Source organism: Acanthochromis polyacanthus, chromosome 13, assembly GCF_021347895.1.
Source record: "Acanthochromis polyacanthus isolate Apoly-LR-REF ecotype Palm Island chromosome 13, KAUST_Apoly_ChrSc, whole genome shotgun sequence".
NCBI lineage: Eukaryota > Metazoa > Chordata > Actinopteri > Pomacentridae > Acanthochromis > Acanthochromis polyacanthus.
Window position 1 is genome coordinate 2,610,057 of NC_067125.1, and position 27,494 is coordinate 2,637,550.

The 27,494-nt window shown below is 36.6% G+C and overlaps 1 protein-coding gene across 2 annotated transcripts in view; it reads left to right on the forward strand.

The window, feature by feature from the left end:
• The window catches only part of si:cabz01090165.1 (uncharacterized protein LOC100333421 homolog), a 276,030-nt gene extending 249,215 nt beyond the window's left edge, over positions 1-26,815 (forward strand). Inside the window, exons 12-16 of one of the 2 annotated variants that reach the window (XM_051958378.1) lie at positions 260-443; positions 1,827-2,046; positions 2,126-2,380; positions 15,378-15,427; positions 25,891-26,815. In XM_051958378.1, the coding sequence (XP_051814338.1) occupies positions 260-443; positions 1,827-2,046; positions 2,126-2,250 (529 nt within the window). In that variant the 3' untranslated portion in view covers positions 2,251-2,380; positions 15,378-15,427; positions 25,891-26,815. Of the gene's footprint in view, positions 1-259; positions 444-1,826; positions 2,047-2,125; positions 2,381-15,377; positions 15,428-15,745; positions 16,194-25,890 lie in introns of those variants that run through there. The other variant, XM_051958379.1, reaches the window with a different exon arrangement.
• Positions 26,816-27,494: the final 679 nt, after the last annotated feature.

The window sequence follows — 27,494 nt, forward strand, 5'->3', positions numbered from 1 at the left end:
AAACAACACTATCGTATAGTAATAACGACAAAATGAACCTAATCCAACTAGAATTTTAAAAAATTCAACAGTTTTTTTTCTCCTTCTTGAGGATTCTTGAGTCATTTATGCACCAACATTCATGTGACTTCTGAAGCTACATCAGTCAGTTAGAACTGAATAAACTTCTTAAATGAAGGTGAAACATGAAGGATCATGGCTCAGTTAAAAGCAGAACAATCTAACTCTGAGTTTCTTCTTCTGTGGTCGTCTCCTCCAGGATGATCCCAGCCAACCATAAATACTTCCTGCTGAGCGACCTGGCGTCTTCCAGGGATTATGAGCTCTGTGTTTTGGCCGTTTACGACGACGGCATCACAGCTCTGACCGGAACCAAGCTGGTCGGCTGCGTTTCCTTCAGTACCGACTCCGAGTACGGACGCTGCCACTCCATACGAGACCAGGTGAGACTCTCTGGAGTCTTCTGGACAGATCTGTTGGGTCAAAAACAAACGGACAGCAACTTAGATGATCAGGTTTGGTAGAATGAAGGTGAGGCCTTTAACCCCAACAACACCAACCGACCACCCAGCATGGTGGTGGCAGTATCATGCTCTGTGGTGCTCTTTAGGGAGGTCTGAGACTTTTTATTCAGGAGCAGTTTTGGTTTTGTTCTGGTTTTTTTACTTTGTTTTTTACTGGTTTACGACTGGTTTTAAGAAAGAGTAAGGACTGGTTTCACACGGTCTTAGACGAGTCTTGGACTTTTCCTAGAAGGAGTTAAGGTTTGTTTTTGTTCTCAAATTTGTGCTGGTTTGACTTTTTCAGGACTGGTTTTAGACTGTATTCTGACTGCTTCTGAACTTTTTTTTGGTTGGTTTAGGTTTGATTTTTGGACTATTTTAGGAGTAGTTTAGGTTTGGTGTTGGTCCCAATTTTGTACTGGTTTTAGACTTTTTGTGACTGGTTTAGGACCGTCTTGGGCGGGTCTCTGACTTTATTTTTAGAAATTGTTTAAGTTTGATTTTGGTTCTGATGTGCTGGTTTTAGACTTCATGTAACTGGTTTCAGACTAGTTTACTACTGGTTTTAGGACTGAATAAGGACAGTTTCAGACTGTATTTTGAGCAGTTTTTTTTGACTAGTTTAAGTTTGGTTTTGGTCCCAAATCTTCTATATTTTGACTAGTTCAATCTGTATTCTGACTGGTTCTGAACATTTCAGGACTGGTTTAGATTTGATTTTGGACGTCTTTAGGACTAGTTTCACACTTTCTTGGGTGGGTCTTGGACTGTTTTTCAGGACTAGTTTGGTTTTGGTCCTGATTCTGTACTGGGTTTTGACTGTTTCAGGACTGGTTTCAGACTGTTTCTAAAACTGGTTTTGGTTTAGGACTGGTTTCAGACTGTATTGACTGGTTCTGAACACTTGTTGGACTGGTTTAGGTTTGATGGTGGTCCTGATTTTAGATATTTTTAGGACTGGTCTCAGACTGTCTTGGCAGGTGTTTTGTTTTGTTTTTTTAACCCCAAGCTCACCAAACCTACCATAAAGCATGGTAGTGACAGTATCATGCCCCGGGGCTTTCTAGAAGAGCTGCTTTAAAGAACTTTAAAGTGTTGTTGCACCATTTCTGACATGCTTTCATACCAATGGGACATTTTCTACCTTCCTTATCCCTCCTGTTCCACCTTTAAATCTATAGTGTGGTTTCTCTTCTAGGGTCGTTCTTATATGTTGGTGTTAAACCTCGTCCCAGAGTTCAGGAACCAACTTTTTAGGACTCCTGAATCACACATTCTGTACTCCAGACTGAGTCGGTGCATCTTCCTGATCTTCCCTTGCAGTTCCTGGGCGGCACCATGATCATCATCATCGGCGGGATCATCGTGGCGTCCGTCCTCGTCTTCATCTTCATCCTGCTAATGAAGTACAAGCTGCACAGTAACCACTACAAGCAGAAGGCCGTGGCTCGCCACGCCAACGTCTGCTCGCAGACCAATGGGGGAGGAGGGGGCGGGGCCAACATCCTGGCCCTGCCGCCGTCCTCCTCCTCAGCAGGACAAGGTGAGCAGAAGAGGAATCAGGTGAGTCGTCTTCAAACCTGCTTCTCATGATCTGATGCCATGTTGTTGTTGTTCTCCAGGCGGAGGCGCCAATAAAAACTCCCAACCTTCGTCCTCGTCGGAGGCGATGGGCGGAGCTTCCCTTCGAGGGACGACCGTAGTGGACTTAAACCCCGCCCACGACGACGACGCCATCTCCCAATAACACACGAGAAAACTGTCATCACTCCCACAAGCCACCAAACCAATACTCCACCTCCCCACCCCTCTTTTTTATTTGTTGCTGGTGCCTGGAGCCAAACTCCGCCTTACCCGAGGAGCAGCTCCTGTCATTGGTGAGTAACAGCGGTCAGGTGGGGAAATCGGCCAATCAGAAGCAAGGATGGTAGTAAACAAACAGTTGAATGTTTAGACACTTCCTCTGATTGTTTAAAAATGTTTTTTGTTGTGATTTCTCATCATTTTGAGGTGATTTTGAGTCTTTGTCATAGTTTCATATCTTTTTGTGGTGATTTTGCAATTTTCCATTTTAGTTTTGAAAGGTTTTTCATCTATTTGTGGGGGTTTTAAGTGTTGTCATGATTTTGTCATTTTTGTTGTGATTTCTCATTTTGAGGTGATTTGGAATCTTTGTCGTAGTTTCATATCTATTTGTGGAGATTTTACATATTTTCATGTTGGTTTTGTGTGTTTTTGACGTGATTTTATCTCTTTTTAAAGTAATTTCTATGAGGTGATTTTGAGTCTTTGTACCAGTTTCAGATCTTTTTGTGGCAATTCTGTGCCCATTTGTGGTGGTTTACATATTTTCATGGTGGTTTTTCATCCTTTCATGGCAGTTTTGTGTCTTTTCATGGTGGTTTTGGGGATTTTTGTCATGCTTTTGTCTCTTTTGTAGTAATTTGTTACCTTTGTGAGGTGATTTTGAGTCTTTGTGGAAGTTTCACATGCTTTTTTTTAGGATTTTGAAACTTTTCATGGTAATTTTGCATCTTTTTGTCGTGGTTTTTCATCGTCTCATGCTGGTTTTGCATGTCTTTGTCGTGATTTTCTCTCTTTTTGTCGTAATTTGGCGTCTCTATGAGGGGATTTAGAGTCTTTGTGGTAATTACACATCTTAACGTGGGATTTTTCATTTTTTCATCCTACTTTTGTACTGCTTTGAATGGTTTCTCATCTTTACATGGTGGTTTTGTGTGTTTTTTCCATGAATTTGTCTCTTTTTATAGTGTTTTGAGTCTTTGTAGTGGTTTCGTATCTTTCCGTGACGATTTTGCGATTCATCTTTTTGTAGTGATTTTGTGTGTTTTTGTTGTTTAAGTCTCTTTTTTGCAGTGATTTCTCATCTCTATGAAATGATTTGGAGTCTTTGTAGTGGTTTTGTGGCAATTTTATGCCTTTTGCCGTGATTTTTTTAATCTTTTCATGCTAGTTTCTCATGTTTTTGTCTCTTTCTGTATTAATTTAGCATTTTTGTGAGGGGATTTTGAATCTTTCTGCTAGTTTCACGTCTTTATGTGGTGATTTAATATATTTTCTTAGTGGTACTGTGTCTGTCTGGAGTGACTGTATTTTTTTATGGAGATTTAGCGTCTTTTTTTAACTTTGTACTGAAATGATCAGAGAACTTTATCAACTCATGATTTCACATATTTTTATAGCATTTTTTCGCATTTTCAGGGTGGTTTTTGCATGTTTTTATCTTGATTTCACCTGTCTTTGTGGTAATCTGGCGTCTTTATGTGGAGATTTTCAGCCTCCTCAGAGTTCTGGAGGCAGAAACAGGTGATTCTCTCGGATAAAGCGAAACTGTCACAAGTTGCCGTTACGGTTGTCAGTTTTAATTATTGCGGCTTAATTTCTGAGAAACTGCAGCTCTAAATATGACTTCAACAGCCGGAAAAGTCAGTTTATGAATCAGAGCCGTAGAGAATTCAAAAGTCTTTTTCATCGCAGGTGGGAAGGAAACATGAAGCAACGGGTGGAAGCGAGTCAGAGTTTAGAAGTTTAATGTCACTAGTTTAGCTGCACATGGAGACGCATTGGACAGCAATCGAAGCTCCTTTACATGCTGTTTGGCTGAAAAACATGAAAACAAAGTGTGCAAACAAGCTAAAGCGTAGTGAAACACACACAGTCAGGCTTAAACTAGGATTGTTGATGTGCAGAATCATCAGAACATATAAATACAAATAGTTGTTTTATGCATTGTTCAAAATATGCACTATAGAAAATATACACTGTGCAAAATGTCATGCATATTAAAATCAAAATATATTATAAATAAAAGCAAATTATTTTATCTTCACTATTGTCTTTGAATTGTACTGGCAATGCAATTGTACACATGTAAAGAATTTGTAGAAACAGCAAACATCTAACATTAAAAACTACAAAAATAACTAATATCTATAAAATATTTTTACTGATTTAAATGCAGTAAAAGAGAGAAATTTAACAGTCACACATTGTAAATTAGCAACTTACTATTTGTGAAAATACGTACAAGTCAACGTTAAATTAATGCTTATCTTCCGTGACTTTACCAGATGTTATCTGTAATTTAACAAGGCAAGAAAAACATCTGTAAAGACTACGGTTTAAAAAGTATTGATCATTTTTAATCCTTTACATAAAAACAAAACTCAAATGACAAAAATGTAAATCACGGTATTTTGATATCTGATGTAAATATAGTAAAAAATACTCTAACTTTAGATTCAAATCATGTAAATGCACAAATTATTGATAAAAAACACAGTTTTTAGTTGTTTTTAATTACTAATATTATTTCTATGTCTTTTTCTATTTCTAATTTAACAAACAGGGAAAATATCTACTATTGTTTAAAAAATTCAGGTAAACTATGTGGAAGCAATATTTTTTAATAGTGATCGTTAAAGAGAGGAAAAGAAAATTGCATTTCTTCTAACAGCCAGCAGGGGGCGACTCTTCTGGCTGCTAAAGGAAACCTGATTTGTATCGATGTCTATTAGAAAATGAGACTCTTTCTTACTTGGTAAACATTTTGTAAGAACATTTATGGTCTCGGTTGTTAGTTTTAAGCCTCCTTTATTGCAGCATGATGCTACTTTAGCAAATTATTGATGCATTTTATAGAAAATAAATGATAAAGCAGTTTTTATTTGGGGGAAAGACTGTCTTGTTATGATGCCTTCTATCTTTTTTTAGTCGCATCTACGTCTAAATTTTACAATAAAAGCTTCAAAATGGCAGTTTACAAACCAACGCAGTGGCTGCAGATTTAAGAACTAAGAGATGATAATATTCTTTCTAAATAATAATTATAGTAATGATAACAACCAAATTAGTAAACACTTTGAAGATGCAAAATAAATCACTGCACTGTAATTTTAGCACTTTTCCGCACATTTACATCAAATTTCAATATTTGCATGCCATACGCTTAAATATATGCATAAATATTGTGCTAAGGAAGCTAAATTAGCTGTTTCCATAAATAATAAAGCTATCAGCTGACGGTGTGAGATAAATCAGCCAAAACTAGACTTAAACTTTCTCAGTTTTTATGAAACAGCCTGAGGAATAACCTCCGCCGAGTGCTGCAGTCGTTCATCTGTTCCAGTACAAATATATATTTCTGGTTTTATTGCCCGCAGCCTCATGAGCACCAGTCTACAACGCCACAACCTCGGCTGGTTTCTGCACACTTTCTTTGTTTTCGAGGGAGTTTCCGAACGTTTATTTGACGATGAAAACGAAGCGCTTTATTGCTTTCCACCTCGAGCAAACGCCCTCCCTCCTTCACTCAGAGTCGTCTCTCCCTCTCAGTACAAACAAGCCGTGTCTCCCTGTAGTCGTTTGTTTGATTTTAATGAGTTGTTTTGTTGTTGCCGCTTCCTTTTCTTTCTTTTCTCCGAGTTGAAGGTCGTTTTGTTTGTCTGTCATCCTTCAGCGCGGCCTTTTTCCTCTTCATCTTGTGATATTTCTGCTCCCAATTTCACTCCCAAATTGATATGTATTCCCTATCTCGAGATATCCTTCAAAGCTCCGGAGGATTGCCTCTCCTTCGCACAGTTTACGAGCTGTTTCTCTTCTTTTTATCTCCGTGTGAATTGTAATATCAGCGCCGTGTAGCTCGACACGAACGCCGTCAAGGTGAGCATCTTAACCGAGTGAGTCGTGACGCCGGTAGTTCGTGTCCTGTTTGGCTTTTTGCAACTAGAGAAGTGGCAGGAACATGACGGAGGATCGTCTTTTATCTATCGTGTGGTTTTGCCTTGACCTGTTTCACGTATTTTCCAGGAGTTTACTTGTTTTTTAAAGCCATATTTATGCAGTTGCTCTGGGCTGACTTTTGGATGCCTTTTTGTGATGCAGAAGTTCCAGTTGGAAAATAAAAATCAGGTTTTAAGGCAGTCAGATATACCACATAAACAAAGGCACACAACACAAAATTAAAGCTGCAAGCGGTGTTGAACGGGTCCTCGAATCTTTTTGCCTTGACTATCCCACTCCTGTCCACCAGCTCTACAACTGAGTGCATATCGGCCTGTGAATGTGATTATGGACGGACTCTGATCATACATGTAAAGTTTCAGGCAGACTGGTGCATGTACAGGCTAGTTATACATCACTTACTGTGTGATGGTGAAACATCCAAAATGGCCACATTCCGCTGTTCACCATTTCCATGCTCTCAGACTTTTGTGGAGCATTTTGATAACTTTTGATCGCCTGTGTCTAGTGTACGTCCTGGACGATTTTCAGCTCTCTCGAGGTTAGTCTGTTTGAGTTTATAGCTTTAAAAAATATCCAAATATGACAAATTGTCCAAAATATGAATCATATTTAAAATTCCTGACTTCCTGTTGGATTTTGGGTATCGATGCAAGACTTTTTTGTGCATCCTGACGAGTTACATATGCGTACGGAATTTTGTAGTTGTAGGTGAAACGCTGTCCGGGGAGTGAATTTTCACAATATTCCAGGGGGCGCTATGAAGCCATTTTGGCACACACGTGTTCCCCTACAATATCAAATTTTCTGCCGGTCCTGATGTCTCCCAATTTCCCCCCGTTTTCGAGTATGTGTAGGGCGTCAAAAATGCATTTCTTCAGGCCAACACAAAGTGTAATAATAAATCCTTGCATTCCAATAGGTTCCTCGTACCACTGCGTGGTTCTCGGCCCCTAATTAAAGCTGCAAGCACCTTGAATGGGTCCTCACATCCTTGCTGGTCAGTGAATCCAAGCATGTCCACTAGGTGGCGCCGTGACTGAGTGTATTCCGGCCTAGGTATGTTATCTGATCCCACATGTAAAGTTTGAGGCAGATTGGAGCATGTACAGGCTAGTTGTACCGCCCTTCCTGTTTCATGGCGAATTGTCGAAATTGCCACCATTTCCCGGCCCTCAGACTTTTCTGGTCCAAAATTGTCCAAAACATGACCCATAAATCAATGTGGCTGACTTCCTGTTGGGTTTTGGGCATGGGTGTCATTTACATTTTTGTTCGTCTTGATGAGTTACTTATGTCTACCAAATTTCTTAGCTGTCGGTGACACGTAGTGGCTGTAGTTCCTGTTAGCTAAGTGCTCTGGTTAATTGACTGTAATCAGTTTTACAGACAAAATATTCGAAACGAAAAACACGGGCTAAACAAAGAAACTTACTGAGGCCTCTAGCCTTGATCTGATCTGCTGTGATAGCTCGTTGGCTTTCATGATGCTTAATCAGCCTCTAAAGTCAGCAGATCTCGAACCGATCGAGGACTGGAGGGACGTGAATTAAAATTAAGTCCAGTAATTAAGTCTTCACATCCCAACTCCAGGGATTTAGGGGATTTACCGCTGAAGCCTTGTTGCCTGAAACCACCAGAGACCTCCAGAAGTCTGTAGAGTCCAAACCTCAACAGATCAGACCTGCTTAGGAGGGAATACCGCGGCTAGTCGCTGTAAATGGAGAAAAGTATTATCGTTTCCCAAATTACAAGATGCTTCGCAGCGCCTGAATTAGTCTGCCAAGAACTTCTGTGGTTTAAATTTGGCTTAATAAACACATTTCACTAAAAAAAAAAAACTCTGAGGCGAACCCATAATGCAGCACAGCAAACAGACACTCCTGGGAATGTGGAAACGTCTCGCTGTTATATTACGACTCAATTTCTTTAATGACCAGGAGCAAAATATCTTCATCTTCCACCACTTTTTCTCCCCTCTGTCCTCTCCTTCCTCGTACATGGAACATTTATGATCTATTCTCTCGTGTGTCTCGACTCCATCTCCTTCTCCTTCTGGTCGTCCCATCCTCCGTCCGTCCGTCCATTCATCATCCCTCCATACTGCTGCTTCCTCTTTCATCTAACCGTGGCACCGTCCCTCCTCTACTGCTTGTAATAACACACTTCCCGACTAAAAAACACACATTTCATCACACACACCTCCGTGTTGTTGTTTTTTCTGGTGGAAGTAATCTCAGCTGCCCTGAGGCCATTTGTTGTGGGTTTAATATCCATCACACAAACAGAAGTAATCTCCACGCACCTGCTTCCTCTCTCCGGCCCGAATCAACCGAACTGCCGTTTTTGCCACAAAACGCATTGCGCTGCCTGCATTCCTGCTGCACATGCAAACCGCTTTTTTATTTTGCTTTCACAACACTTTCCTGATTAAAAATTCCAGCCCTGTGTCGGCAGATTTTCACTCATCCACTTTAAGCAGTTGTCTCAAACTCTGGCATCTTTTCTGGTTCGGTGGGTCTTTTTAACCGGTTTGGTTTGGGTCCAAGCATCCTGTTGAAAAGGAAAAATCACTGCAGATCGATGCAAAGTTGTGTTGAACGATCCCCATCTCTACCAGGATGACAATACCTCCATTTTCAGGGCAGAAATGGTCAATAAATGGCAAAAAAAAAAGATGCAAATTGGACACTTAAAGTGGATTTTGGACAGATCTGTTAGACAACGTCCTCCAAAAGCATCGAATATCTTTCAGACAAGTAGTTTGTCCCTCAGCATGGTTTAAAGACTTGGTAAATCAGTTCAAAGCTGCATTGAAGCTATTCTGGTGACTTCATGTATTGCTAGGGCACTATAAGTTGGTTTTTCCTTTAGTTTCTACAAACATATATAATATGAAAATATCGTATAAATGGAATACGTTTAAGGATAATCTGTGAAAACTGCAAAAAGAGGAGCGTAACTGATTTTGTTCTGGATAGTGAACATTGCTGAACATATCCGTGATAATTTAAATGTACAAATGAGAATTAAAATGTACAAAAAGTACATATAAAGGTGCAACTTTATCTAAATATATGTTGGGTCAATACTGTAGTCATCTGCCGTGTTTTCTGCTTTAAAATGAAATGATATAGATGCCAAGACAAGATTTTTGTGGTTTGATGACGACGTTAGGCAAGTTAAGCCGAAATCATCGTAGTTGTCCAAAAATCTACCTGATGTGACTGATTTAATGTATGAAAGTTCAGTCATGTTATGTAATCTCTTTTTAATGAAATAGCTAATGCTAAATGCTACCTTAACATTAGAGAAATTGGCTGCCCATACAGCTACTTTGGCTAGTGTTATACGGCGCATTCAGTCAAAACTAACAACCTAAAATAGTTGTGATAAATACAGATTAAAAAACAACAGATTAGCTAGCTAGTTCAGCTTTGTCTTCTTCTTTTCACTGCTTTTCCTAATCTTGGATTGTACACAAAAGGAAAGCCTCTGGGTCAAAAAAGTGCCTTAAACCTGCAGTTTTTCTGCTGGCCAGCAGGGGGGAAAGCCATAATCGCAATCCAGTTGCATGAAAGTCTGAGAAAATGAGCCGACTTGTTGCCTCAGTAAACATTTTCCTTCCGAGTTTATGGACTCCATGGCTTGTTTTCATCAGACAGATCCTCATTTTGTCAATTCTGATTGCAATTCGAGGAAATTAGAATGGAAAATAGTCTAAAAACTAAAATAACGGCCAAATCCAAGGTTTAAAGCTTCAAACAGTAAATCCACAAGCCAATAAGAGATGACATGGTGGCTTTGTCCATGTTTTATATACAGTTTAAGCCAGTGACGCATCATTTGGCATTTATTTGGTCATTCAGTGACCAGAAGGATCTGTATCTGAATGAGATTGTGGAAATTCTATCAGTCTAAACAATGTCAGAATTATTTGGGATAGCACAAGAATGCAAATCAGTTATCAATATCCAACGTTTTTCTGGGTTTTTTAAACGTTTTAATGTGGAAATTTTACATATTCTGCCTTCATATTCGTCGTTATGTTGGAACTGGTTGGCAAACGGAGGATAAACGTGTCGTCACGCGGCGCTACAAGACGGTTTGTTTCCATTCTCTGGTTGTACGCTACCTTGGATTGCGCTACTTTTGCTAAGGTTTTGCCCTTCATTAAGGCTCCCAAGAGTGATCAGGTTGTAAAAACAGAACAATATATTCTGTTATCTTCTTGTAGAATGATTCATACAAGCATGAAAGTCGTAGGTGTTCATGGCTCTTCTGAAGAACTGATCGATATCGTGATGCACAGAACGACGTTGGTCAAGGACCCCCTGTATGTCTTCAGTGGTTTTGGACATTCGGTCAGACAGTTTAGATGAAAATTGTAGTCATTTGTCTTGCTTTCAGCTTTAAAATGAAACGATGTAGATGCCAAGAAAAGCTTTTTAGATTAGGAGATGCAGTGCTCGAGATGGAGTACAAAGAAACCGGACTTCTCTTAAAGACATTTCACCTCTCATCAAGGAGGCTTCTTCAGCTTTGAAGAGCCGATGGACGGTGGATAAGAGGTGAAACACGAGGTGAAACATCTTTAACAAGCAGAAAGAGTCCGGTTTGCTTTCACTGCAGCTCTTAGCGTTATTAAGACCGAGAGTCTCTGCAGACATTTAAACGTGGAGCTGAAAAAGAAGCCGATGATGCTGATATTAGCGGCCGACGCTAACGCCATCCCACCATCCCAGCCACGATTACCACAAACAGGGAGGCAGGGAGCAGATATCACGGCAGGGAGCTGTCGTTCACTCGGCTTTTATTATTTTATTATCCCCAGCAGCAGCAGAACAGCAGCGTAGAGCCACAGTGGCACCCGGTGGCCGCTCCGGGCACTGCAGCGCATTCTCAGGCTTTTATTTTTACCCTCATGTATCCAGGGAAAATATAACGATACCGCTGTTCACTTTCATCCATTCACACTCGTGTAGTCCCACTGGGAGCTCCGGTGCAGCGAAGCGAGAGCAAACAAAGATTTAAAACCAGGAAGATGTCTGTATGTGAGCTTTACAGGGAGAGGATGTGCTCCGTTAGCCACCTAGGAGCAAAGAGTCACTCCTTATAATAACTGTCCTCAGTAAATATGATCAAAGCTTCGCATCTGTATACAGAGGATCCACAAAAAGTCCGATTTAGGTATTACTTTAACAGATTTGCCTTAATCTTATCTTCATTATCTGAGAAAATGAACCAACCGCAGATTTAGTCCTTAGATTGTGACACCTGGAGTGGATGGAAAACTGATTTGGTCTGAATGCATCAAGTCTGCCATAATGTGACGCAAAATGATGTAAAACAAGCAAACTGTGATGAGAAAAGACATTGAAAAGAAATACAGGGTGACCCAAAAGTCTGGAAACAAAGTTTAACTGCAGTGTCTGTTTGAGTTGGGGGTGCATGAATTCACTCTTATTTTACCCATTTTTGTTATAGCATAATAAAATAACTTAAAAGCATAGTATTTGCCGAGTGCAATAACTCAGAAGAAAATGAATAGAAGCATCAGGTCCAGGTATGCTGGAGCATCACTTCTAAATGCAGCCATCAGTGTCAGATTTCTAAACTCTTGATGCTAAAGTATCTGACAGTTTTAATTTTTTTAAACATCCAAAAGTACTATGAGGCAACATTTACTGGCCAGTTTGAGGAACCTTCATAAGCATGAATTCCAGAAGATACACTAATCTGTGACTCTTCTGAATATATCTGTGGTACTGATTTATTGAAATAAGATTATATTATTTGGATTATAGACTTTTCATTTGTTTCCAAACTTTTGGGTCACCCTGTATTGCAAAAAATGGCCACATAAAGACATAAAACAACCAAAATGTGACACAAAATAACCACAAAAATATGGAAAATGACCAAAATGTTATAAAACAAACAGGATTGAGTACAAAACTACCAAAAAACGGTTCTTTTGGGTCCAGTTTTTGCTGTTTTGTATTGTGGTTTTTTTTTGTAGTTTTGTGTCTCATTTGTGTGGTTTTGTGTTCTTTTGTCTCTTGTTTGTTTCTTCTGTTTAATTTTTGTAGTTTTGTGCCTCTTTTGTCATTTTATGTCTTTTTGTCCAATTTTGTGTCTAATTTTCTGAATTTATGTTGTGTTTTTGTCATTTTGTATTTTGTTTTTTTTTCTCATTTGTTTCCTGTCTCGCGTGCTGTTTAGTGTCTTGTTTGGGTTTCTTTTGTGTTTTGTCTCATTTTCATCGTGTGTAATTTTTGTTGCCCTATTTCTCTTATGTATTTCTTTTCTCATTTTCCGTCTCATTTTTTTGTCATCTTGTATTATTTTGTGTTTTTCTTAACATTTCGTTTCTTGTTTTGTTTGTTTTTTTAACATTTTGTCTCTTGCTTTGTTTTATTAACATTGTCTCTTGCTTTGTTTGTTTTTCTAACATTTCGTCTCTTGTTTTGTGTTTGTTTTTTTAACATTTTGTCTCTTGTTTTGTGTTTGTTTTTTTAACATTGTCTCTTGTTTTGTGTTTGTTTTTTTTAACATTTCGTCTCTTGTTTTGTTTGTTTTTATACATTTCGTCTCTTGTTTTGTGTTTGTTTTTTTAACATTTCTTCTCTTGTTTTGTTTGTTTTTTAACATTTCGTCTCTTGTTTTGTTTGTTTTTATAAATTCCGTCTCTTGTTTTGTGTTTGTTTTTTTAACATTTCATCTCTTGTTTTGTTTGTTTTTTAACATTCCGTCTCTTGTTTTGTGTTTGTTTTTTTTAACATTTCGTCTCTTGTTTGTTTTTTTAAAATTGTCTCTTGTTTTGTGTTTGTTTTTTTCACATTCCGTCTCTTGTTTTGTGTTTGTTTTTTTAACATTTCGTCTCTTGTTTGTTTTTTTAAAATTGTCTCTTGTTTTGTGTTTGTTTTTTTAACATTCCGTCTCTTGTTTTGTGTTTGTTTTTTTAACATTTCGTCTCTTGTTTGTTTTTTTAAAATTGTCTCTTGTTTTGTGTTTGTTTTTCTAACATTTCGTCTCTTGTTTTGTGTTTGTTTTTTTAACATTGTCTCTTGTTTTGTGTTTGTTTTTTTAACATTTCGTCTCTTGTTTTGTTTGTTTTTATACATTTCGTCTCTTGTTTTGTGTTTGTTTTTTTAACATTTCTTCTCTTGTTTTGTTTGTTTTTTAACATTTCGTCTCTTGTTTTGTTTGTTTTTATAAATTCCGTCTCTTGTTTTGTGTTTGTTTTTTTAACATTTCGTCTCTTGTTTTGTTTGTTTTTTTAACATTCCGTCTCTTGTTTTGTTTGTTTTTTTAACATTCCGTCTCTTGTTTTGTGTTTGTTTTTTTTAACATTTCGTCTCTTGTTTGTTTTTTTAAAATTGTCTCTTGTTTTGTGTTTGTTTTTTTAACATTCCGTCTCTTGTTTTGTGTTTGTTTTTTTAACATTTCGTCTCTTGTTTGTTTTTTTAAAATTGTCTCTTGTTTTGTGTTTTTTAAACATTGTCTCTTGTTCTGTTTTTTTCTTAACATTTGGTCACTTGTGCCTCATTTGTGTTGTTTCCTGTTTGTTTTTCGTCATGCTGTCATTCCTGTCATTTCATGCCTCCTGTTCATCATGTTGTCATGTCATGTTTGTGTTTTGTGTTTGTGTTGACATGTCCTCTATTTCTAAATTCCTGACACATCTCTTGGATAACTAAACAGAACTTTTTCAAGATGATCTGATGTAATTTATACGCCTGGGACGTTGGTAAAAAATCCCTCTGCTCAGGAAAACCTTGAATGTTCACCAACGCTGCAGCTAATTCAGGAAACTCTGAGCCCGTCTTCATTTGACCTGGAAACAGCTTCATAATTGCTCTCTGCTGCTAAACCGAGGCGTTACATCTCCACTTCAGAAGCTAATTTCAACTTAAAGTTTCCTCCCGGTAAATGCGGCGAGCGTGCGTTAGCAGAGCATCTATTTCTGCAGCCTCTCGGCGTGAGAGGTGGCTCGCTGAAGCTAAAATAAAACAATAAAACAAAGGCTGGTTTTAATCTCCCATTGAGGAGACAGAGAGACGAGGACAGACGGACAGATTTACCAAGACAGGCAGACAGAAGGATGGATTACGGTATATTTAGAGGAAGGAGAGAAGAGGCGAACAAACAGCAGAAGAACAGATGAGTCACCGAGACAGTTATTGACGAGGAGAGATGGAGGGATAAAGGAGGAGGAGGATGAAGATGAAGAGTCTGGAAATAGAAAGCTGGAGCTTAGATTTACTGACTGACAGAAAATATTTACTGTAGAATCATGAAGAAACACCAGCAGCTGGTTTACGGTTCATTAATGTAGAACTAGAGCCAGTAGATTAATGTAGAAACAGACACAGTAGGATATGAGCTTATAGTTTTGTTTCTTTTGTGTCCTTTTTCTTGTTTTAGTAGCTTTCTCTCTTTTTCATCATTTCGAGTCTCTTTCTCTCATTGTGTCTCATTGCTCTCATTTCTCTGGTTTTGTCTGATTCAGTGTCTTTTTTTCATTTTGTCTCATCTCCTGTCTCATTTCTTTCAATTTGTCTAATCTATCATTTTGTCTCTCACTTTCTGTAATTTCTCTCATTTTGTCATGTTTTTCTCATTGTCTCATTTCTCTTTGTCTCATTTTCTCATTTATCTAATTTTCTCTCATTTTGCCACATTTCTATCATTTTGTGTCATTTTCTATCTTTCTGTCTTATTTTCTCTCATTTTTCGTATTTCTTCTCATTTAGTGTCTTTTTTCAATCATTTTGTCTCACTTCTCTCATTGCCTCATTTTGTACCTCATTTCTCTCATTTTGTGTCTCATTTCTCTCTGTCCTGTTTTGAGTCTCGTTCATGTAATGTCTTGTTTGTGTCATTTTATGTCTTGTTTTTTGTGTCCCATTCATTATTTTGTATCTTTTTTGTGTAATTTTCTCTCATTTTCGTCATTTTCCGTGTGTTTCAGGTCGTTTTGTTTCCTTTCTTGTCTCATTTTTGTGTTGTGGTGCGTCTTTTTCCTTCTGTCCGTCACTCAGTCGGTGTATTTTTGCTCTCGGACAGACGGATGTTTGAACTCTGGTCTCCTCTGTGTGTTTTCAGATTCCTACATTGAGCTTCACAACGCTGGAGGGAGTCGAAGCTGGAAGGAGGTGAGTCGACACACCGACAGACACACAACTGTAGAGAATCCAGTTATAGGCTGGACACACCGACAGACACTCGGTAAACCTCAGGAACCTGTTATTATGTCACTTCCCCCTTCTCCTTCCACCACTTCCTGGCTGCTCATTAACACTTCCTGTCTACAGTCGTTATTCTTCTTCTCTTCTCCGCGCCTTGTTTCTTTCTTTCTGATACACTTTCTTCCATCGTCTCTTTTATGTATCTCCCTTCCACATCTGTCAGTTTCTGTAATGTCATTTTGTGTCTCATTTTTTGTCGTTTTGTGTCTTGTTTGTTGTTTTAAGTCACGGCCCTGGGTCTCTGCTGTGATTTGCATTGTGAGCAGCTGGTTGTCCTGTATCTGAAGACTGATTGGTTCTGGAAATCGACCTCCACCAATCCAGATGCCAGGTGGATTGGCTTGTTTGTGTCTCATGCAGCGTTCGTCGGCGGTTCTAGAGTCGAGCTGCCCAGTTAGGGACAGGAATACTGATTGTGGTGCTTATTGTGTGTGTGGAGAGGAATCCATTGTTTGGTTTAGGGGTGCTACTGCCCTGTGTTTTGGTTAGGAGGTTCCTTTGTATGATCTTTGATTTTCTTTCAGTCGGGTAAAAACAGCTTCTGAACAAAGTTAACTTGACGTGTTTTTTCTTTCTTTTTCAGTAGCACCCATCCGCATTTAATTCATTCAACTTTTTGTATTTTATTGTGAATCTACTTTGACCAGAATAAATTGCAGCCATCCTCTGTAAATCACCGTTGGTTTTGTTTTCTTTGGTTCCAGTGAATGGTTCAGTGTGTGAATGTGTGAATGTGACGCATCGTGTAAATCGCTTTGGGTATCTTTCAGGTATAGTAAAGCACTATATAAACACAGACATTTACCAGCCGGGTTGTAACATTTTATGTCTTGTTTGTATCATTTTTGTGCCTCATTTGTAGCCATTTTGTCTCGTTTTTGTCATTTTTTTGTCCAGTTTTTGTAGTTTTGTCTTATTTGTCTCATGATTGTTGTTGTGTCTCAATGATGTCATTTTGTGTGTTATGTTTGTTATTTTGTGTCTTGTTTTTATTATGTTTCCTGCTTTGTTGTTTGCTTAGTGTATCATTGTTGTCATTTTGTGTCGTTTTTGTAGTTTTATGTCTGATTCATGTCAGTTTGTCTCATTTTTGTCATTGCGTGTCTCTTTGTGACAGTTGCGTCCTTTCTGTACTTTTGGGTCTCGTTTTTGTTGTTTTGTGTCGATTTTGTGTCTAATTTTTTTCCTGTTTTGCTTGTGTTGCCTTGTTTATTTTTGTTGTTTTGTGTCATCTTATGTTGTTGTTTTCATTTTGTGTCATTTTATATGACTCCGCCAAGGAACGCGGTGGACTGATGTGACGGCGTACGTTTGTGAATCTGTGTGTAACGTGACTCACAAACAGACTGAGGGATTTGGATGAAATTTTCAGTGAAAGTCAGAAATGACACAAAGACCACCTCATTAAAATTTCACAATGATGCGGCTTACAGTCTGGATCCACGGCTTTAAGGATTTCCCATTGCGAGATACAGCTGCTGGCACAGCATCACTGTAACCATGACAACAAGTGAACACTGTCAGTTAGCTGTTTATGATCACATGATTGTGATCCTACGACAAAATGACTGATTTATCAGTTGGAAATCACACAAGGAACAACTGATTAAACTGTGGGGGGCTTCTGAGTCCCATCAATTCCTGCTGCCCGCTACAGATTTAGGTCACGTATGTCGCAACATGGAAACACAACGCCATAGTTTAGTATGTCATCCAAAATGTGGGAAAAAACATCATGGATTGGTGAGTTATTCAACAAATGAAAACAGATTTCACATTGCATTGTTGAGACATGACAGTTCAGAGTGGTGATGGCGATTGGAAGGAAGCTGTTTCTATGTCTGTTTGTTCTCGTTTTAATTCATCTGCAACACCGTCCAGAGGACAACAGATCACCGAGCTGAGAACCAGGATGTGAACTGTGCTTGATGTTCTGAGCTCTGCTGAGACGCCGGGTGGAGTAGGTGTCCATGAGGGAGAGGAGAGGACGGCAAACACTGCTGTGCTGCGTTGACAGTCCTGTCTAGTATGTCAAGGAAATTATGGTCTAAGACGTTATAGTTTAGTAGGTCATCCAAAACGTGGAAAAAAGTAATGCAAGCCGTGAAAGCACTATAGAGCAGTTTTCTTTGAAAAAAAAAACTCATCATGAATTTTGTCCAAAAAAACAAAAAACGTCATAGGATAATATGTAGGAAAAAATGCCATTTTTTCAACATGTCTGAAAAACATGCCATATGATGAAAAAATGTAAAATAGGCTGTTTAAAACATGTTGGAGCAGTTTTCTTTGGAAAAAAAAACTCATCATGAATTTTGTCCAAAAAAACGTCATAGTATAACATGTCGGAAAAAAATGCGATTTTTCAACATGTGGTAAAAACATGCTATATGATGAAATAATGTAAATTACGCCGCAAAAAAACACCATAGAGCAGTTTTCTTTGAAAAAAAAATATCATGAATTTTGTCCAAAAAAAAAACGTCATAGTATAGTATGTCGAAAAAATGCGATTTTTTAAAAATGTCTTAGAAACATGCCATATGAATGAATAATGTAAAGTAGACCATTTAAAACACTATAGAGCAGTTTTTTTGAAAAAGAAATATCATGAATTTTGTCCAAAAAAAAACGTCAGTATACTATGTCGAGAAAAAAATGCTATTTTTTCAACATGTGGTAAAAATATGCCATATGATGAAATAATGTAAAGTAGGCCGTGAAAAACACTGTATGATGGGGTCCCTGTATAGCTCAACAGATTAAGTGAGTGAACCATGTATAAGGGCTGTTTCCTGATCCAGTGGCCTGGGTTCAGTTCCCTCTTAAGGCATGTTTCCCCCCCTCACTGCCTGTTAATCTCTCTACACTGCACCTATCTCATAAAGCAGGAGAAAGAAAAAAAAGAATAACACTTCTCTAAAAAATACCATATGATGAAATAATGTAAAGTAGACCATTTAAAACACTATAGAGCAGTTTTCTTTAAAAAAGAATCATCAAGAATTTTGTCCAAAAAAAACGTCATAGTATAGTATGTCGAAAAAAAATGCGATTTTTCAACATGTGGTAAAAACATGCTATATGATGAAATAATGTAAAATGGGCCGTGAAAAACACTGTAGAGCAGTTTTCTTTGAAAAAAAATACCATGAATTTTGTCCAAAAAAAACGTCATAGTATAGTATGTCGAAAAAAAAGCCATTTTTTAAAAATGTCTTAGAAACATGCCATATGATGAAATAATGTAAAGTAGGCCATGAAAAACACTGTATGACGGGGTCCCTGTATAGCTCAACAGATTAAGTGAGTGAACCATGTATAAGGGCTGTTCTCTGATCCAGCAGCCTGGGTTCAATTCCCTCTTAAGGCATATTTCCCCCCCTCACTGCCTGTTAATCTCTCTACACTGCACCTATCTCATAAAGCAGGAGAAAGAAAAAAAGAATAACACTTCTCTAAAAAATACCATATGATGAAATAATGTAAAGTAGACCATTTAAAACACTACAGAGCAGTTTTCTTTAAAAAAGAATCATCAAGAATTTTGTCCAAAAAAAACGTCATAGTATAGTATGTCGAAAAAAAATGCGATTTTTTAAAAATGTTTTAGAAACATGCCATAATAATAAATAATGTAAAGTAGACCATTTAAAACACTATAGAGCAGTTTTTTTGAAAAAAAATATAATGAATTTTGTCCAAAAAAAAACGTGAGTATACTATGTCGAGAAAAAAATGCTATTTTTCAACATGTGGTAAAAATATGCCATATGATGAAATAATGTAAAGTAGACCATTTAAAACACTATAGAGCAGTTTTCTTTAAAAAAGAATCATCATGAATTTTGTCCAAAAAAAACGTCATAGTATAGTATGTCGAAAAAAAATGCGATTTTTTGAAAATGTTTTAGAAACATGCCATATGATGAAAAAATGTAAAGTAGACCATTTAAAACACTATAGAGCAGTTTTTTTGAAAAAAAATATAATGAATTTTGTCCAAAAAAACGTGAGTATACTATGTCGAGAAAAAAATGCTATTTTTCAACATGTGGTAAAAACATGCCATATGATGAAATAATGTAAAGTAGACCATTTAAAACACTATAGAGCAGTTTTCTTTAAAAAAGAATCATCATGAATTTTGTCCAAAAAAACGTCATAGTATAGTATGTCGAAAAAAAATGCGATTTTTTAAAAATGTTTTAGAAACATGCCATATGAATAAATAATGTAAAGTAGACCATTTAAAACACTATAGAGCAGTTTTCTTTGAAAAAAAATTATCATGAATTTTGTGCAAAAACCGCAATAGTATACTATGTGGAAAAAAATGCTATTTTTCAACATGTGGTAAAAACATGCTATATGATGAAATAATGTAAAGTAGGCCGTGAAAAACACTATAGAGCAGTTTTCTTGGAAAAAAAATCATCATGAATTTTGTCCAAAAAAACGTCATAGTATAGTATGTTGGAAAAAAATGCGATTTTTTAAAAATGTCTTAGAAACATGCCATATGATGAAAAAATGTAAAGTAGACCATTTAAAACACCATAGAGCAGTTTTTTTGAAAAAAAAATATCATGAATTTTGTCCAAAAAAAAACGTGAGTATACTATGTCGAGAAAAAAATGCTATTTTTCAACATGTGGTAAAAACATGCCATATGATGAAATAATGTAAAGTAGGCCATGAAAAACACTGTATGACAGGGTCCCTGTATAGCTCAACAGATTAAGTGAGTGAACCATGTATAAGGGCTGTTTCCTGATCCAGTGGCCTGGGTTCGATTCCCTCTTAAGGCATGTTTCCCCCCCTCACTGCCTGTTAATCTCTCTACACTGCACCTATCTCATAAAGCAGGAGAAAGAAAAAAAAGAATAACACTTCTCTAAAAAAATACCATATGATGAAATAATGTAAAGTAGACCATTTAAAACACTATAGAGCAGTTTTCTTTAAAAAAGAATCATCAAGAATTTTGTCCAAAAAAAACGTCATAGTATAGTATGTCGAAAAAAAATGCGATTTTTTAAAAATGTTTTAGAAACATGCCATAATAATAAATAATGTAAAGTAGACCATTTAAAACACCATAGAGCAGTTTTTTTGAAAAAAAATATAATGAATTTTGTCCAAAAAAAACGTGAGTATACTATGTCGAGAAAAAAATGCTATTTTTCAACATGTGGTAAAAATATGCCATATGATGAAATAATGTAAAGTAGACCATTTAAAACACTATTGAGCAGTTTTCTTTAAAAAAGAATCATCATGAATTTTGTCCAAAAAAAAGTCATAGTATAGTATGTCGAAAAAAAATGCGATTTTTTAAAAATGTTTTAGAAACATGCCATATGAATAAATAATGTAAAGTAGACCATTTAAAACACTATAGAGCAGTTTTCTTTAAAGAAAATATCATGAATTTTGTCCAAAAAAAACGTCATAGTATAGTATGTCGAAAAAAAATGCGATTTTTTGAAAATGTTTTAGAAACATGCCATATGAATAAATAATGTAAAGTAGACCATTTAAAACACTATAGAGCAGTTTTCTTTGAAAAAAAATTATCATGAATTTTGTGCAAAAACCGCAATAGTATACTATGTGGAAAAAAATGCTATTTTTCAACATGTGGTAAAAACATGCTATATGATGAAATAATGTAAAATGGGCCGTGAAAAACACTATAGAGCAGTTTTCTTTGAAAAAAAAATACCATGAATTTTGTCCAAAAAAAACGTCATAGTATAGTATGTCGAAAAAAAAGCCATTTTTTAAAAATGTCTTAGAAACATGCCATATGATGAAATAATGTAAAGTAGGCCATGAAAAACACTGTATGACGGGGTCCCTGTATAGCTCAACAGATTAAGTGAGTGAACCATGTATAAGGGCTGTTCTCTGATCCAGTGGCCTGGGTTCGATTCCCTCTTAAGGCATGTTTCCCCCCCTCACTGCCTGTTAATCTCTCTACACTGCACCTATCTCATAAAGCAGGAGAAAGAAAAAAAGAATAACACTTCTCTAAAAAAAATACCATATGATGAAATAATGTAAAGTAGACCATTTAAAACACTACAGAGCAGTTTTCTTTAAAAAAGAATCATCAAGAATTTTGTCCAAAAAAAACGTCATAGTATAGTATGTCGAAAAAAAATGCGATGTTTTAGAAACATGCCATAATAATAAATAATGTAAAGTAGACCATTTAAAACACTATAGAGCAGTTTTTTTGAAAAAAAAATATAATGAATTTTGTCCAAAAAAAAACGTGAGTATACTATGTCGAGAAAAAATGCTATTTTTCAACATGTGGTAAAAACATGCCATATGATGAAATAATGTAAAGTAGACCATTTAAAACACTATAGAGCAGTTTTCTTTAAAAAAGAATCATCATGAATTTTGTCCAAAAAAAACGTCATAGTATAGTATGTCGAAAAAAAATGCGATTTTTTAAAAATGTTTTAGAAACATGCCATATGAATAAATAATGTAAAGTAGACCATTTAAAACACTATTGAGCAGTTTTCTTTAGAAAAGAATCATCATGAATTTTGTCCAAAAAAAACGTCATAGTATAGTATGTCGAAAAAAATGCGATTTTTTAAAAATGTTTTAGAAACATGCCATATGATGAAATAATGTAAAGTAGGCCATGAAAAACACTGTATGACGGGGTCCCTGTATAGCTCAACAGATTAAGTGAGTGAACCATGTATAAGGGCTGTTTCCTGATCCAGTGGCCTGGGTTCGATTCCCTCTTAAGGCATGTTTCCCCCCCTCACTGCCTGTTAATCTCTCTACACTGCACCTATCTCATAAAGCAGGAGAAAGAAAAAAAAGAATAACACTTCTCTAAAAAAATACCATATGATGAAATAATGTAAAGTAGACCATTTAAAACACTATAGAGCAGTTTTCTTTAAAAAAGAATCATCAAGAATTTTGTCCAAAAAAAACGTCATAGTATAGTATGTCGAAAAAAAATGCGATGTTTTAGAAACATGCCATAATAATAAATAATGTAAAGTAGACCATTTAAAACACTATAGAGCAGTTTTTTTGAAAAAAAAATATAATGAATTTTGTCCAAAAAAAAACGTGAGTATACTATGTCGAGAAAAAAATGCTATTTTTCAACATGTGGTAAAAACATGCCATATGATGAAATAATGTAAAGTAGACCATTTAAAACACTATAGAGCAGTTTTCTTTAAAAAAGAATCATCATGAATTTTGTCCAAAAAAAACGTCATAGTATAGTATGTCGAAAAAAAATGCGATTTTTTAAAAATGTTTTAGAAACATGCCATATGAATAAATAATGTAAAGTAGACCATTTAAAACACTATAGAGCAGTTTTCTTTAGAAAAGAATCATCATGAATTTTGTCCAAAAAAAACGTCATAGTATAGTATGTCGAAAAAAAATGCGATTTTTTAAAAATGTTTTAGAAACATGCCATATGATGAAATAATGTAAAGTAGGCCATGAAAAACACTGTATGACGGGGTCCCTGTATAGCTCAACAGATTAAGTGAGTGAACCATGTATAAGGGCTGTTCTCTGATCCAGTGGCCTGGGTTCGATTCCCTCTTAAGGCATGTTTCCCCCCCTCACTGCCTGTTAATCTCTCTACACTGCACCTATCTCATAAAGCAGGAGAAAGAAAAAAAAGAATAACACTTCTCTAAAAAAATACCATATGATGAAATAATGTAAAGTAGACCATTTAAAACACTATAGAGCAGTTTTCTTTAAAAAAGAATCATCAAGAATTTTGTCCAAAAAAAACGTCATAGTATAGTATGTCGAAAAAAAATGCGATGTTTTAGAAACATGCCATAATAATAAATAATGTAAAGTAGACCATTTAAAACACTACAGAGCAGTTTTCTTTAAAAAAGAATCATCAAGAATTTTGTCCAAAAAAAACGTCATAGTATAGTATGTCGAAAAAAAATGCGATTTTTTAAAAATGTTTTAGAAACATGCCATAATAATAAATAATGTAAAGTAGACCATTTAAAACACCATAGAGCAGTTTTTTTGAAAAAAAATATAATGAATTTTGTCCAAAAAAAACATGAGTATACTATGTCGAGAAAAAAATGCTATTTTTCAACATGTGGTAAAAATATGCCATATGATGAAATAATGTAAAGTAGACCATTTAAAACACTATTGAGCAGTTTTCTTTAAAAAGAATCATCATGAATTTTGTCCAAAAAAAAGTCATAGTATAGTATGTCGAAAAAAAATGCGATTTTTTAAAAATGTTTTAGAAACATGCCATATGAATAAATAATGTAAAGTAGACCATTTAAAACACTATAGAGCAGTTTTCTTTAAAGAAAATATCATGAATTTTGTCCAAAAAAAAGGTCATAGTATAGTATGTCGAAAAAAAATGCGATTTTTTGAAAATGTTTTAGAAACATGCCATATGATGAAATAATGTAAAGTAGACCATTTAAAACACTATAGAGCAGTTTTCTTTAAAGAAAATATCATGAATTTTGTCCAAAAAAAACGTCATAGTATAGTATGTCGAAAAAAAATGCGATTTTTTAAAAATGTTTTAGAAACATGCCATATGAATAAATAATGTAAAGTAGACCATTTAAAACACTATAGAGCAGTTTTCTTTTAAAAAAAATATCATGAATTTTGTCCAAAAAAAAACATGAGTATAGTATGTCGAGAAAAAATGCTATTTTTCAACATGTGGTAAAAACATGCCATATGATGAAATAATGTAGACCATTTAAAACACTATAGAGCAGTTTTCTTTCAAAATGAAATCATCATGAATTTTGTCCAAAAAAACGTCATAGTATAGTATGTCGAAAAAAAAGCTATTTTTCAACATGTGGTAAAAACATGCCATATGATGAAATAATGTAAAATAGACCATTTAAAACACCATAGAGCAGTTTTCTGTGAAAAAAATCATTATGAATTTTTTCCCCAAAAAATGTCATTTTTCCAACATGTGATAAAAACATGTTCTATGGGCGCACTCGTATAGCCTCACAGGTTCAGCAGGTGACCCATGTACAGGGGCTGGTCTCTGACAGAACGACCTGGGTTTGATTCCTGCTCAAGGTCCTTTGCTGCATGTCTTCATCCAACTCTTCTTCTCTCCAATTTCATGTTTACCTTCACTGCCACTGTCTAAAGAAGGCAAAAACAAAATATTAACCGAAAAAACGCCACAGTGTAGTTAGTATGTTGGAAAAAACGGGTTTTTTTCAACATGTCATTAAAACATGCCATATGATGAAATAATGTAAAGTCGACCATTTAAAACACTATAGAGCAGTTTTCTTTGAAAAAGAAATCATCATGAATTTTGTCCAAAAAACCGTCATAGTATAGTATGTCGAGAAAAAAATGCGATTTTTCAACATGTCATTAAAACATGCTATATGATGAAATAATGTAAAGTAGGCCGTGAAAATCACTGTAGAGCAGTTTTCTTTGAAAAAAAATCATCATGAATTTTGTCCTTGTTCTTGTGCATTCTGGTCAAATTTAACGCATCATTTAGTGTCGTTCCTGCCTTTAAGGGTCATTTCTGTGTCATTTTTTGTCATTTTCTTCTATTTGGTGTTATTTTAGCATCCTTTTTTGTCATTTTGTGTCATCTTGGTGCTGTTTAAAATCTGAAGCTGGAGTGGTGGACGGTGGAAGCGGCATACTTCAGACCCCTGCAGAGTTCTGCTGGCCGTTGTGTGATTTTCTCGGAGTTGTGGGAGGATCTGAGCTCCATTTGTTTTCTGTAAATAAACGGGGAAGTCTCGAGTGTGAAGCAGAAAACAAAGAACATGTTGAAGGAATCCGCAGCCTAAAAATAAAAAGAGCGACGAAGCAGAAAAACAAAAGTGAACAACGGAATAAATTAGACGGTTTTTAGTCACTTCAGCGATTATTTATTCAGAGGATTAAATTCAGATCCAGAGATGAGAGGGAAAACAAAAACAGTAGGTCTTCTTTAAACCAGCTGATGTCTCCATGCTTCAGCTGCAACCACCAACTTTCACTCACTTTGATGCTTTATTTATGTAAAAATAGTGAAATAATGACACATTTGCAACATTTGCATATACATACATTTGCATTTTTCAATTCTTCATATTTTCTCTTTAAATAACACAGATTTTAGCTGATCTGAATACAGTAAAAACACAGTTTTTGTTGGTTGTTTGGTTAAACATTAAGGCATCTTTTTCTGTAATTTAACTCAACAGGAAAATCTGTAAAATTCTAAAAGCGTGTTGACAAAATAAAAGTCTAAAGTCAAACATTTTATTCCATAAATGAGTGAATCTTCTCTCTTTATTCTCCTCCAGGGTTCAACCTTCACACCCTGACCATCAGGTATCTGAGCCCTGGACTCACCTGGACCCTCCGACACCACCAGGACCAGGACCAGGACCAGGACCAGGACCTTCGTGGGTGGGACCTGTTGGAGCAGACGAACCAGAGCGATCACTGTGGACGCTCTTCTTCTTCTTCTTCTGCTCCGGTTCTGCTGGATTTAATCCTGGATTACTCCGAACGGATTACTTGACGTTTTATTTTTTCCAGGATGTTGTCGTGGTCGTCGGGCGGCGCCACTTCCTGTTTCCTCCAGCCAGCGTCCAGTCACATGCCAAAGGATCTCAGCTTCGGTATTCTAACCCCGGGAGAATATGCAGACGCCTCTCTACCGTCAGTAATAACAAAACCAGACTCTCTCTTTCTTCTTCTGGCACTTTAGTCTCACGTTTCCGTCCCATCTCCCCCTCCGTCCCTCCGTCCCTCCGTCCCTCCCTCCGTCCGTCGTTTCCCTCTCCAGCAGCTCGATGGTATATCTGCAGTAATCTTCTGGCTGTGGACGGCATAGATCAATAGTCGGTGTGTTTGGTGGATCGGTTCTTCTTCTCTGTGTCGGAGTGTGAAATAAAACCCTGAAGAAGAGCAAGCGGTTTGTAAAAGACGGCCGGCAGAACTCGTCCTTCCTCTTCCTCCTCCTTCTTCTTCTTCTTCTACTTCTTCCCTCTTTGCCGTTCGACAGTGTCTGTGTTTGTACGTGACATACACCTTACAGTCTGCGATGGTTTGATACTCATGATTTACTTTGAATATAACGAAACAAACGACCACAACGAGGAGAAAACTAAAGAAAAAACAACACCATGAAGACTACGACATGCGACATGGGGATTTTATGCTTTCATAGATACAATTATGTGGATTTATAATGAAATAAAAAGGTATTTTTCTTGGAAAAAAGCGATGTGTTGTTACTCAGATGTCAACAGATCAAGAAAAGATGTTTTGAAAGTGAAGAAAATGAGTTCATGATAAGGAAAAATGAGCCTTTAGTGATGAAAAATTAGTTAAAACCGGGGAAAACGAGCCCCAAGGGAGGAAAAATTTGTTCACAATGGGGAGAAATGAGTTCAAAGGGAGGAAAATCAGCCTACAGTGAGGAAAATTTAGGTCACAGCGGGGTAAAATGATGGGAAAGTGAGTGAAAATGAGCTCATATTGAGTAAAAATGAACCAACAGTGAGGGAAAATGAGGCCTTGTTGATCTACTAGAGGACCTGCTATCGATGCTGCTTTGAGTCCTTGTTTCCTGACACTTTCACAATAAAAGCTTTCAGGGTTTTCAGCTCCGTCTTCTGCCCTGAACTCAGCAGAAATGAAACACCTGAGCGGCCGACTCGTCGCAGCGCCTCCACGTTTTCCTTCTTCTCAGAGCAGCGGCATCAAAACAATCGATGCTGAAACCAGCTGAGTAAGGAGAAGAAAACCCAGAATTATCCACAGAGCTGGAGGGTTTAGAGCGATAAGAAAGGTTTGTTTAGGAGGCTTTGAACTAAAACTGGCTGAATATTTACATCCTACCAGGACGTCATGTTGGGTTTCCAGAAACGCCCATCGTCATTTTTCACCTTCACTGGAT